The sequence below is a fragment of the Ovis aries genome, chromosome 26, assembly GCF_016772045.2.
Source record: "Ovis aries strain OAR_USU_Benz2616 breed Rambouillet chromosome 26, ARS-UI_Ramb_v3.0, whole genome shotgun sequence".
NCBI lineage: Eukaryota > Metazoa > Chordata > Mammalia > Artiodactyla > Bovidae > Ovis > Ovis aries.
This window is the reverse complement of record NC_056079.1, coordinates 23,876,888-23,890,463: the sequence shown is the minus strand read 5'-3', so window position 1 is coordinate 23,890,463 and position 13,576 is coordinate 23,876,888. Positions and strand designations below refer to the sequence as shown.

Sequence of the window (13,576 nt, the reverse complement as noted above, 5' to 3'; positions counted from 1 at the left end):
CAGTCCTTTCAATGAATATTCAGGACTGATTTCCTTTAGGATTGACTGGTTGGATCTCCTTGCAGTCCAAGGGACTCTCAAGAGTCTTCTCCAACACCACAGTTCAAAAACATCAGTTCTTTGGTGCTCAGCTTTCTTTATGGTCCAACTCATAAACATGTATACATGACTACTGGAAAAACCATAGCTTTTACTAGACAGACTTTTGCACTTAAATATACAATGTATGTTTAGTAGGCTACAAGCAGGCTGTTTCAGTTAACCTAAAGTTCAAATTAAATCATATATGAGCCAGAATGACTTCCCTATACCTCAGTATGTGAAGATTTCTTCCATCATTTTCCCCTTTTAATTAAGAATCTTGCCATAGAAAGCACTGATAATATATTTTTCCAGCATTGCCAGAACGGCTTAGTTGCTGCTCTGGGTCCATTCATGTCCCTGGGTGCTAGGCCTACATTTTGTTTATATATTGGCCCAGTTATCCATGTTGGATTCTAAAACTAGACACACAGAGGTATTGACACATAGGGTCTTTGGACCAGAAGTCATCTCAACTAGCTTGTGTCTGCTAGGGAAACATGCAAACGCTACTTAGATCCCAACACCCCTTTATGCCAATACCTCTGCGTGTCTTCCTGCATCACAGCTTTATTCATACCCACATAAGGAATCAAAGGAATTAAATCTGTGATGGGACACAGGTAACAAAGCAGGAATATGGTCTAAAGTTCAACAGCAACAACCTTGGGCAAATGACTTAATCGTGAAACTGTTACCCCAGAGATAAAAAACAGGATTAACAGAACCTACATCAGACCATTTGGATACTGAATTAAAACACAAAAATGCCTGCTTAGCCTAGTACCTGAGACTGATAACATGAGCCTAAATCATAATAAACACAACTTGACTTGGAAGATTTCTTGCTTGTATCTTTTCTAGACTATTTATACTTAGTTTCTTGCAGCATGAATTTGTAGAGGATGCTAAGCGCAAAGAGAAGTCCTAGGCTTATTACTGGGGGTGTGGTGCATAAAACAAACGGTGCTTTGCAGTCAAGTATAAAAATTCCCAAGTACAGATCAATCTGACCTGACCTGGAGACGCTCACTGGGGCTCACCTTCCTCAAGGCTAGGCGACACGTGGAGCATCATCAGATTGCCTCTGGGGCTCAGCTGTACTTGAGAGAACCCATCTTCACCCCACAGAACCCTAGACCCCTCTTATCCACAGGGTCAGTCTCACACTTCTCTTGCCACCTTGCCCAAGAGCTGTCCTCACTGCTAAGTCTGCCCTTGGCAAGGCTCTGCCTCTACCTGTGAAAAAGTGACTCAAAAGCATCCAGATACAGAACCTATGACACAAAAGCACCCAGACTGAAAGCCCGCAGAGACGAGGTACGATGGAATTCTCCCTTTCTGAACGTGCTGAGGCCGCTGTCTTGGCTCCTTAGACCTTAGGCCTCCAGCAGACTCGCAGGGCTGTGTCCTGGGTGGGTCAGTCTGCTTCGCAGGCTCTGTTGGAATGGTACACTCAGCCTCCCTCCTGCTCTGCAGACCTGTCTCATGTTTGGGCCCCAGGAATACCCCCTGCTTGCTCTTCCTGGGAAAAAGGAAGCTGACTGCAGCTGAACTGTCAGATATGCACTCTTTCCACCCTGACCACTCATATCTTTCCTGTCTTTGGGCCTCTATGAATGTGTGCCTACTATCCCATCTGAACGTACTTTAACACATCCTATTGCGCTTTCTCTATTCAAGAATTCACAAAATATCTGACTGTCCTTTTCACCAGAAAGGCTTAATTTTATGAACAATATTTAAAACTTTACACTTAATTTCTAACCATCCCATCCCCTAAATTGATTGTCATATGTCCATTTCACGACCTTATCTATTTGCAGCAATGGGCATGTTATGAAGCGCCTTCTAGTGTGATCATCTCCACATTAATTTCTCAATTCCTCTACAGCTGATAAATGGAGCAGTAAACCTGTGGAAGAAGGAAATTCTGCATTTCATTAGAGAAACTCAACCTCTATAACCTGGTAAATAGGTTTGAGTTTTCTTCTGGAAGAAAAAAAGAGCTTTGGAAAAGTTCATGGTTTTATGCTTTAGGCTCCAAGGGCCCTACACAAAACTTGACCTCATGTGTTTACACAAGAGGTAGCAATTAAAGAGTTAAATTAAGAATTTATACTGTTGTTCCTTGGTATCCACAAAGAATTGGTTCCAGGATCCTCATGGATACCAAAATCCAAGGATGCTCAAGGCCCTTACAGCCAGCCCTCTATCCACGGGTTCTGCACTGAAAATTCTCCATTTGCATTTGGCTGAATCCATGGATGGAGAACCTACAGATACAGAAAGTAGACAGTGTTTATTCTCTTTAGGAAACAAACAAATTAGTGGACAAGGAGCTTCCCTCGAAGCTCCATTGGTAAAGAGTCTGCCTGCAGTGCAGGAGACCTGGGTTCAATCCCTGGGTTGGGATGATCCCCTGGAGGAGGAAATGGCAACCCACTCCAGTATTCTGGCCTGGAGGATCCCATGGACAGAGCAACCTTGCAGTCTACAGTCCACGGGGTTGCAAGAGTCAGACACGACTTAGCTACTAAACCACCACCACCATGAACAATAATGAGTGTGCTGTTCTGAGTTCCTCCTATTTTAATTGTTGACAGGCTTTGGCAATTCAGAGAAACTGAGAACCAGAATATGGAGTTTGTTGCTTTCAGGCCAGTTACTAATTTTATGTGTCAGTCAGCTTCCCCAAGTCTCACCGTTCAGATTTCACATCTCTTCTTCCAGCCTCCCCTAGTTTGTAACCTTCACTCAGAATATTTAGATTTGGGAAGACCTTCTGATAACATCTAATCCAGTCTTCCCGGTTATGCAGCTCAAGAAACTGAAATCCAGCAAGGGCAAGACGGAGGCTATTATTAGGGAACATATTATTACCCACATTCTAGAAAAATGGCAGTGACTTGTTCAGTTTCCACAGCTGAGTGGTGAGTGGCAGCGATTTAGGAGGCAACCATGGTGGGTGGGGAGGAGAGCAAGGGCCATTTGCCCCATGGATGGCCAGGGAGTGTGGCATACTGGACAAGAATGTGGTAGAGCTGCACTTAACTCTCTCCCCTGGTGACTCAAGCCCTCTGGTCAGTACTGTCTCCCCTCACCCCACCCCCCTGCCCAGCCTTGCCTATATTATCCTTTATTTGTACAAATTAAAACCTTGTTTTCCTGTGCTCAGCCCTGCTTTATGCTCAGTTCTACTTCATAAAGACTTGCTGGAGGAGGTCATTTTATTGTCTTCAGTGAAAAAAGCAGCAGAATGTGGGCAGAATTTGGGAGGAAGATGGGGTAAGAATTCTACTTAAGTTTTTACCTGAAATATTGACTCAGGGAGTTCCTGGTGGTTCAGTGCTTAGGACTCTGTGCTCTCATTGCTGAGGGCCCAGGTTCAAGCCCTGGTCGGGGAACCAAGATACGGCATGATGCAGCCAAACTTAAAAGGAAGAACTATTGAGTGAGTTCCTTATTCTCCTCCCTTCCCAACAGGAGAAAGATCTCATCTGTAGAGTCTTGGGGGTAGGGGATGCATGGGTTGTGCTGATCTTTGTAAGTCAATCATAAAGATAAAGATTCACAAGGCTGCTCTCACAGCCCCTCCCTTGGGTTTTGGGCCAGTAGCCTCGGGCCACTAATTACTTTCCATATACCTGTTAAGTTGTGTATGACAACTTGAGGAAAGCACTTGGGTACAGAAAGGGCTTTTAGAGGTGACTTTTAAATTAAGTTATAATTTAATTATTTGCTAACAGGCTCTGAAGAACTGGCAGTACCCATTCTAGGATTACAAATATAAACGGAAGCCATCCATGCCCCACCTTCAATTTAGAGATGAGATTAGAAAGTACACCAAGAAAAGCACACATCTGAACATTTAAATGGTATGTTCAAAGATGACAACTCTAAGCTGATGGGGAAAAGCAGTTTAGAATATGTGTGTGGGAGAAAGTGATGAGGGTGGAAGCCTGAGCCTTGGCCAAGTCATGAATGGAATTTAAGAGTGAAGCATAGGTAAGGAGCTTGCTGAGACTCTTAAAGATGAGTTACGGCTCTTCATTTTAGGAAGGCTGGAGTGAAGACGTGAGATGAGGTGAGATGAGTGTTGGGAGAAAGAGCCTGGTTATTAACTGTTCCCTTCACTTCAGGGATGTGATGAGGCTCTGAGGCTAAAAGACCTTTCTCTGCCTGTTGCACTGTGGGCTTATCTACGCATTGGCAGAAAAGAACATTCTTCACCTGCTATTCATATATCAAATTGTTTATATTTGACTTTGAAAACGTTCTATGCTACAGATTGAATCCAGACTGTGTTCCCTCCTTAAATAAGCTACTAGACCAGAAGAAGTCCTTGGGTTCTCTCAGTTGGTCCCCCCAACTTCATCCTGTCCCTACCACCCCCATCTAGGGTGAAGAAAAAGTAAAGTGTGGTATCGTGATCACTATGCCAACCTGTTTTCACTAACATTTCTTTACTGGGAACTTGGAGTTTGCTTTTCTCTCTGACGCCCAATCTTTTCTCTCAGTTCTCTGCTCAAGTCCCCCTTCTTCCCAATCACCTTTCTTAAAATACTGCCTTTTTTCTGCAGGCTTTGACCCTGGTTTGTTATTCTTCATTTTCCTTGCACATCTTTCTCATGCTAGAGTATGAATGTTCTACAAAGGCCAGGCCTGGAATAAATTCGCTTTCCAAGGCAGTCAAAGATGTGCTGACAGGATGACAGGTGCCCCCAAACTTACAAATTATCTAGACCATGAAAATGAGGGTGGTTGCTGAAGCATTGTTGACGCACCCGCCAGAGCCTCAGCAAGGGATCAACAGCCTATGTGCCCCAAACCCCACCCCTCCTTAGTGAGGGTGGGTGTCTGGATCAGAGCCTGACTGGCAGAGGGGTAGAGTAGGGGCTATGTTAACTCAGGGCGTGCTCTATTTTCACAGATTCCTCGCTCCTCCAGGCAGAGCTTGAGCAATCTTGGGAGGACTTCACCCCTTAAATGGGGACACATACTCTGTATGTCATTAGGATTATTAAAAGTGAATCCTCACAACAATGTCCACATGGTCAAAGCTGTGGTTTTTCCAGTGGTCATATATAGATGTGAAAACTGGACCATAAAGAAGTCTGAGCACCAAAGATTGATGCTTTTGAACTGGGGTGCTGGAGAAGACTCTTGAGAGTCCCTTGGACTGCAAGGAAATCAAACCAGTCAATCTTAAAGGAGATCAACCCTGAACATTCACTGGAAGGACTGATGCTGAAACTGAAGCTCCAATACTTGGGCCACCTTATGAGAAAAGCCAACTCATTGGAAAAGACCCTGATGCTGGGAAAGACTGAAGGTAAGAGGAGAAGGGGACGACAAAGGATGAGATGGTTGGGTGGCATCAATGAATCAATGGACATGAGTTTGAGCAAACTCCGGAAGATAGTGAAGGATGGAGAAGCCTGGCAGGCTGCAGTCCAAGGGGTCTCAAAGAGTTGGACAGGACCTAAGCGACTTAACAACACCACAACAATTAAAGAAACTATACTTCAATTTTAAAAAAAGAGTCTAATGAAGAAAAAAGTGAATCTTGGTGGTGTGTCAGAGGTGTGAAGGGCTTGAGGCCAGGAGGCAGTACTACTTCATGTTAGAGTCTCACTGGGGTGGTGTAGCTCCTTGGTTAGGTGGATATTAGGTTTAGGGAAAGGACTTGTCCACGATAGCAAGTCCTGAGGCTCCAGCCTCCTCCAGCATCTGGAGTCTCAAATCTATTGTCATTTTTTTACTGCTCTAACACAACATAATTCTCAGGTCCAACCCAAATCCTGCCCCGATGCAGGGAGTCTCTTTCCATGTTGTCTTGAATATTTTTTTAATAGTAAAAAGAAGTTTGGTTTTCTTAAAGACAGTTTTCGTTTTATTCCTGTGGATGAAGCAAAAACGGAGTTCTAACTCAGCAGCAAGTCTTAATCACAAAGAAGTGTTTTGGATATAAGCCAGAGGAGAGTGGCCAGACAGGGAAAAGTAAAATCACACTAAGTACTAGTACTGAATGTTTTTTCCAAGGCTTCTCTGGAAACACTGGAATTATGATGCAGGCAAGAGGCAGACTCGGTACTTGCCAGAAACTCAATATCTTTATGTTGTCTGCCTGGTGCTGACTTCTCAGGTGCCCAATCACTACCTATTGAGCTGTCAGCTGAAAAAAGTAGGATTGCCATTTCTCTAGTCTGGCTTGATTCCCTAAATCAAATCCCCAAACTCATCTAGGCAATAGTTCTCAAAGATCTGATTACATGCTGCCAGTTGGGATTGAAATTTGAGTGAGGCACAGTCCCAAGGAAAGCCATGCAGCCCCAAGGGGGCCCTGTGAAACGGCAGCATTGGCATCTCCTGGGAGCTAGTGAGGAAATCAGTTTCAGGCCTCACTCCAGACCTACTGAATCAGAATTTGCATTTGAAAAAGATCCCCCAGTGATATACCAGCACACTCAACCTTGGTTGCAAAAAGAAACAGGTGACTCCAGTACAAAATGGCAAAGAAAATGAATCTGCATTATCCCTTCCACTGCTAACACTCTGCATGTGCTGCTGAGTTAGTTCTATTATAGCTGTGTTGTCAATGTTTACTGAGCTGAATGCTTCTACCTCTGAATTGGCTACCATTCAGTTCAGTTCAAGACAGCCCTTCAATCAGCCACTCGGAATTGCAGCCAGCCCTGCTGGAGATTTAGTCCCGCTCATTGTACACATAGCTGCCTACCTGTGATTTTAGGCAGCACTGTTATAAAAGAAAAAGATTTCTAGTCTCACCTCATGTGGAAACTGGTGCTTCTAGTTTTTTCAACAATAGACTTGGCTTTGCACAGAAAACAGCATGAACCTGAAAATAAAGCAATCAAAGAGTGAAGGGACCCATTGGCTACTTTTAGTAATCTTACACTGAGGTGCAAAGATGTGAGTGCTAGATTTCAGCCTGTGTAGGCAGCCAGGAAATTGTTAGTAATGAAAGCTTAACTTTCCAAAGGTTGTGCTGGAGACAAATGCTTCTGTGAGTATAGTGAAACTCTTGCTCTCAAATTTTATTTATAAATAAGAGATATATACACATGTACATTAGCCTAATGAGATTAACAGGTTCCATTTTGTTCCAAATATTTAATATATAGCTCTTTATGGCCAGTGTGAGGTAGCCAAGAAATAGAACAATACAGCATTAGTCCCTTCATTCTCCTTCTGCGTCTAGAAGAGAAACTCTGGAGTGAGTGATAAAAGGATAAATCCTCTTTATACCTGAGGAAATGTAAATATGAGTTAATTGGGTTACTTTGTCCCATTAGAGTCACTAAAGCTGCTGGTATTTGCATGGCTCTATGTTTACTGTAAGAGCCTCCTTCAGATATAACCAGAAACATACTAGTCTCTTGAGAATTTGCATGAAAATGAATTATACAGTGGGGGGAAATTAATAATAATTATACTGATCCAAGGTTCATAGGCATTTCAGAATATTGCTGTTTCAAGGTGTTAAACCAGTTCTGAGCCTCCATTTGCTTATTTTGGCATTATTATCAACAGATGCAAAGTCACTCTTTCTAGTCTCCAGCTAAAAGTATGAAATGCCTGTCGCTCCAGAAGAGGGCCTTGATTCCTCCGGGGAGGAACACTAAACTCCTTAAAGAGAAAATCAAACCCAACCTGAACCAAGAGTCCAAGGGATCTAGTTTGGCCAAAGGAAAGGAAGATGGCCCTCCAAACCAGTTACAGGAATGTGTCCCAGGGTCCGACTCCGAACCAGGTGTTTTCAGCGGAAAGGTAAAGTTGGATCCTGGTGAGACAGGGCTGGGCCAGAGCAGGCTGGGGGTGCCGCCTACACGTCCGAGTCGCAGGGCAGCGTGCTGGCGCAGGGCCGAGTGCTGCGGGAAGACCCGCCGGGTTCGGAGTTTGGAGCCTTCTCCCCGTCGAGCACGTCCACCGGGTTGCTGTAGGCTTTGGGTGGGGGCCGGGGCATCGGGAAGCCGGCCTTGCGCTGGCTGGCGGCGCCCAGCTGATGAGGCCGTGGCCGGTGCTGGCCATCACTATAGTACTTGATGGCTGGCGTGAGTGCGGGCTCTGGCCCGTCGACGTACACGGTGCTAATGCTGCTGCGGCGCGCGCTGCTGGAGGGCGCCTTGCGACAGCTGTCACAGCGCTCGGCGCACCAGGGCGCGAAGCTGAGCGCCAGCGAGAAGCCGCCCAGCAGCAGCAGGCAGCTGCCCAGGTAGCCCAGCACCAAGCTGTAGCCGACCTGCACCGTGACCGGGCTGGGCTGGGCCGGCAGGACGGTGCGATCCGCTAAGAAGTGGTTGTACCAGGAGACTGGGATGAGGCTCAAGAGGCCCGCGGTGAAGAGCACGACGCCGGAGAAGCCGGCCAGCGCGAAGTGAGGCTCGTCTCTCCAGCAGCGCACGCCGAGCGTCGCCAGCAGCAGCCCCAGGCCCGTGACGGCCAGCGACGTGACCATCAGTCCCCGTGCCACGCGCACCGGCTCGGCTGCGAAGTAGCCGAGGTCGTCCTGCTGGCCGCACTGGCGCTGGCGACTGCTCTGCTCGCGGCACATGTCCCACAGGCCCTGGTACAGCACCAGGTCCAGCGGCTGGTCGAGGAAGCCCTCCAACAGCCTCCAGCCGGGCGTCAGCGTGCTGGTCAGGTTGAGTAACAGCCCACAGGGCGCGAGCACCATGCCCAGCGTCATCACCACCGGTGTCCGCATCCTGGGTGGCGCACCTGCCGCAGGCTGGCGATCTCTAGCCCTCGCGCCCGCAGAGAGCGCTCCGGGCTCCAGCTCCCTGAAGTCCGCACGCTCGCCACCGCCGCCACGCCCGCGCTCCTGCACTCGGTTCTCCTCCGGCCGCTCTTTGTCTCCAGCGCAGGACTGTCCGCTCTCGGCCGCGCGTCCCTAGTTTGCTCCGAGCGTCCCAGCCGCTCCGCCCTGCCTCTCTCCCAGCCGCCTGATCGAAACCAGTCCTAGGGCGAGTCTGATCGAAACCGCAGTCGGAGGTGGGGACGCAGCAGCAGCCTTGGCCCAACCTGTTCGGGTGGGAGGGGCGGGAGGGCCGGGAGGGCCGGGAGTGGCGAGCAGGAAACTGCAGAGGCCCCTCTGGGACGAACCGAGCAAAGGTCGCCCCGCCCCTGCCCCTCCGCTGGGCCCGAGGGCAGAGGGCGGGGAAGGAAAGGGGCGGTGCCACTTGGACAGCCCGGCGCACCTGGCCCGGCGCTAGGCAGGTTCCTGCTTCTCAGCGGCTAAAGCTTTTCTCCAGTCCCTGACGGTCCACCGTGCACCTGTAGCCTGTCTTCCCTCCACTCCCGCCAAGAGAGATCCCCCGAAGTTTTGGGCTGTTAGCTTGCAGCCACTCGTGGCCAAATGGATGGAACCTCCCGGGGTGAGCTGGGCAGGTGTGCACCGAGGGTCCATTCGGTCGAGCAGTGTGTCCCAGAATGTTGCACTTGTGTATTTTGTTTCATTTGCTTAAAAAACATGTCATACTCCGGATTAACCTTGATACAAAATAATCAAAGCGAGTGTTTCTGGGATGAAGAGTTACTGAGGATTTAATACTTTCTTTTTTAAGTCTCTTGAAAGATTTTGAAACTGACCAAAAAAAAAAAAAAACCCACACAACAACAACAACAAACAAGAGGTGTGTGTGTGTGTCCTGCCTAGCACAGTTTTTTGGTTTGTCTAATTCTATAGACAAAGAGGCTTCTCTGGTGGCTCAGAGGGTAAAGCGTCTGTCTACAATGTGGGAGACCTGGGCTGGATCCCTGGGTCAGAAAGATCCCCTGGAGAAGGAAATGGCAACTCACTCCAGTACTCTTGCCTGGAAAATCCCATGGATGGAGAAGCCTGGTCCATGGGGTTGCAAAGAGTAGGAGGACTGACCGACTTCACTTTCACTTAACTCTATAGGGTCCTGAGACTTTGTCTTTGAGCTGTTTCAGTTCAGTTCAGTTCAGTTCAGTCACTCTTGCAGAAAACCTGTAGTGTCACAGGTGATTTTTGTCCGTAGTAGTGCAAATTAGTTTGTCAGTAGAATGTTAATGATTATTACCCAATAGATATAGACCTGTTTGGCACTGATTTGCAGATTCACTGTAGCAGGCCAGCTTGCCTATATATATACATGTGCACCCCTTGCACTGGCCTTCAAATCAGCTGTAACATCATACTGGTTTCCGTAATAAGTTAAATAAAATCTTCGACACTCATTCATTCTATATTTGTGTGAGAATCATGATTTCACATTCTTCTAAAAATTATCCTTTAACAACATTTTCCTCATTTTCTGTATTTCTTACAATGGAAGTGTGTTAACCTTTACAACTGGTTAAAATTATTTCTAAAAAAGCAAAGTTAAGCATTGGTTTGAAGTAATTTTGAACATTCTAGGAATGGACAATACCAAGGATGGGTCCTTTGTTTTCTTGAAAATTTTTAAATTCAAAAAATTGTGGTAAGATATACATAAACAAGGAATTTACCATCTTAACCATTTAAAGCATACAATTTATTGGAATTAAGTATACTTATGTTATTCTACCATTCCCACCAGCCATCTCCTGAATTTTTTCATTTCTCCAAACTGAAACTATTCATTTGTCAGTAACTCCCCAACCCAACCAATAAATTACGAACAACCAACCCTCCTACCCCTAGCCTGGGGAAACTGCCATTTTACTTTCTGTCTTGATGAGTTTGAATCCTCTAGATATTTCATGCAAAAGGAATCATGCAGTATTTATGACTGGCTTATTTCTCTTAGCGTAATGGTTTCATGGTTCACCCATGTTCATAAGCATGTGTCAGAATTCCTTTCCTTTTTAAGGCTGAATAATAGTCCATTGCAGGTATGGACCACATTTTGTCCATCCATTCAGCCTGTGATGCACACCTTGGTTGCTTCCACTGTTTGGCTCCTGCAAATTATCCTGCTATGAATAAGGGTATAGAAATATCTCTTAGAATCCCTGCTTTCAGTTCTCCAGAAGTGGAATTGCTGGATCATATGGTAACTCTATTTTTAATTTTTTTGAAGAAATACTTTGCTGTTTTTCACAGTAGCTGCATCATTTTACATTCCCACCAACAGTACACAAGGGTTACAATTTCTCCAACTATCCCCTCACCTCCTCACACCACAACTCAGGAAGACTGGATTTCTCTCTCTCTCTCTCTTTTTTTTTTTCTGGCGTGTTGTGCTCCCTTTTGTCTCTAGACCCAGGTATATGCTCTTTTCTTTTCCTAAAGTCCTACCTGCCAATTCCCAAATCCAGTGCATCTCTCAGATCTTTGCTTAAATGCCATTTTCTCTGGGAGAGCTTCTCTATCCCATGGATTAACTCTTCCTATTGGACTTCCATATACACCCTCTTCTATTGTAACACTTGTCACAATTCTTTATGACTTGAATCATCTAGTTGTCCAGGACAAGGATAAATTCTTTGAGGGCAGGGGTATTGTTGTTTGGTTCCACCATAAAATCTATCTTGATGGCCTGGCCCAAAGCAGTCATTCAACAAACCCATTTTCTCTTTCTCCCCTGTGTCCTTTCACATAGTATCCACACAGTTCTCTTACAGATGGCTGCCTGGTCAAAATAAACTGTTAATATATTTTAGTAAAGTTGTTTATTATTTGAAAGTTGTTTTTTTTTTTTTTCTAGCATAGAAAACAATGAGATTTAGGGTAATTCCAATATTTATGACACACACACACAAAGTGTAGCCCTGTGTGGGTGACTTTCTATAGTAGTAAAAGATGTTTGCATTAAGCACAGCATCTGATTCTAGACCTGGGCTCTTTGTTCCCTCTGAGTCTGAGTTCATCACAAGGCTGAGTGAAAGACAAAGGATGAATCACTGTGCGGCAAGGACGAATTATTTCTGAGATTAGTACCTGCTGTGTAAAATGATCCTCAGGCCCTAGAATAGCTTTCTTTTCTGCAAAGGGGCCTATGGTAAGACAGGAATCTGTTTATGGTGCCCTGTGGACAGAGCAGCCTGGTGGGCTACAGTTCATGGGGTCAAAAAAGAGTCAGACACAATTAGCAACTAAATAGCAACAACAAAGATTCCCAGGGGACCAATGTTGGTCCCTTGTTAGCTTACACAGGCTGGGTCTCATTGCAAATTTGGGGAGCAAAGATCAGTATGCCATTATGAGGTATCCTCAGAGTTCCTTTATCAGTCTTTATATTTCACTCTGTCCACATATCAAGACCCTGTTAATATGTTAGTCTTCCAATGGCAAATCCAGTTCAGCAGGTCATAGAATAAAAATTAAACTATGAAAAAAAAAATTAAACTCTGATCGTCCTCTAGTTTTAAATAGGACCTGAAGTGAATGAAGACCACTCATGTAGCATTAGTTTTCCTTGATGACCTCTAGCCTGACAACTGGTTTCAAGCTTTGTGTGCAAAATATTGTAGAGAATAGATAACCTTGGACGTCCAATTTAAAGTACCCTCCCCTCCGTTAGCCCAGTATCATATCACCCTAGTTTATTTTCTATATAGAACTTATCACTACCAAACATTTTCTTATTAATTGCGTATTGACCTATATTCTTTTTCTACCATTGCATTGTTAAGTTACAAATAAATGCTTTGTACCCTGCTGGCTGTATCTCAGCACCTGGAATGGTACCTAGCTCATAGGAGGTACTCAATAAATATTCTTAGTTAAATAATTGAAAGAAATTTTGTAAAATCCTACCCAGTAAAAGGAAGATACAACACACATCATTTAAAAAATCATAGTAAAATACACAGAACATGAAATGTATCATCTTACTTATTTAAGTGTACAGTTCAGTAATGTTAAGGGCATTCCCATCCTGAATCTCCAGAAAACTTTTCATCTTGCAAGACTGAAATTCTTTACCTATCAAACAACTCTCCTGTCCTCCCAACACCTGACAACCATCATTCTACTTTGTGTCTCTGACTTTGACTACTGTATCCAAGTTATAGAAGTGGAATTACACAATATTTATCCTTTAGTAACTGACATTTCTTTTAGTACAATGTCCTTTAGTTTCATCCATGTTGTAGCATGTATCAGAATTTTTTTCCTTTTTAAGGTTTAGTAATATTCTACTATATGTATAGACCAAATTTTGCTTATTCACTTATTAATCAATGGACATGGGTTATTTTCACCTTTTGTCTATTGTGAATAATGATGCTGATAGTAAATCAATGTATTTATTATTTATTTTATTCAGCATGTGGTATCATCTTCCTGCAGTGGAAGAATGGAGTCTTAACCACAGCAGCACCAGGGTAGTCCCTAAAATGTTTTCATCACATCAACTAAACCAACAAATTGTTGCAAAATTTCCACCAATGACATGAAGTATAATTGATGGTTAACCTTTTTTTTAAGACTGAAGTATAGTTGATTTACAATGCTGTGTTAGTTTCAGGTATACTGCAAAGTGATTCAGAACCACTGAACTGCCAGTGAAATCCCCAA

The 13,576-nt window shown here is 44.7% G+C and overlaps 1 protein-coding gene and 1 long non-coding RNA gene across 2 annotated transcripts; one reads left to right on the top strand and one right to left on the bottom strand.

Moving 5' to 3' along the window:
- The first annotated feature begins 3,762 nt into the window (after positions 1-3,762).
- LOC132658683 (uncharacterized) lies at positions 3,763-6,090 on the top strand. Its single transcript, XR_009598609.1, has 2 exons — positions 3,763-3,959; positions 5,015-6,090. It is a non-coding gene; the product is annotated as an uncharacterized LOC132658683 (long non-coding RNA).
- A 1,026-nt stretch (positions 6,091-7,116) lies between these two features.
- CLDN23 (claudin 23) lies at positions 7,117-9,079 on the bottom strand. The gene has a single exon (XM_042241240.1). It carries the CDS (start codon positions 8,810-8,812, stop codon positions 7,931-7,933), a length of 882 nt encoding a protein of 293 aa, XP_042097174.1. The 5' UTR covers positions 8,813-9,079; the 3' UTR covers positions 7,117-7,930.
- Positions 9,080-13,576: the final 4,497 nt, after the last annotated feature.

Excerpts from the sequence above, each read along its gene's own strand:
- CLDN23 (XM_042241240.1), bottom strand. The coding sequence starts at position 8,812 with ATGCGGACACCGGTGGTGATGACGCTGGGCATGGTGCTCGCGCCCTGT.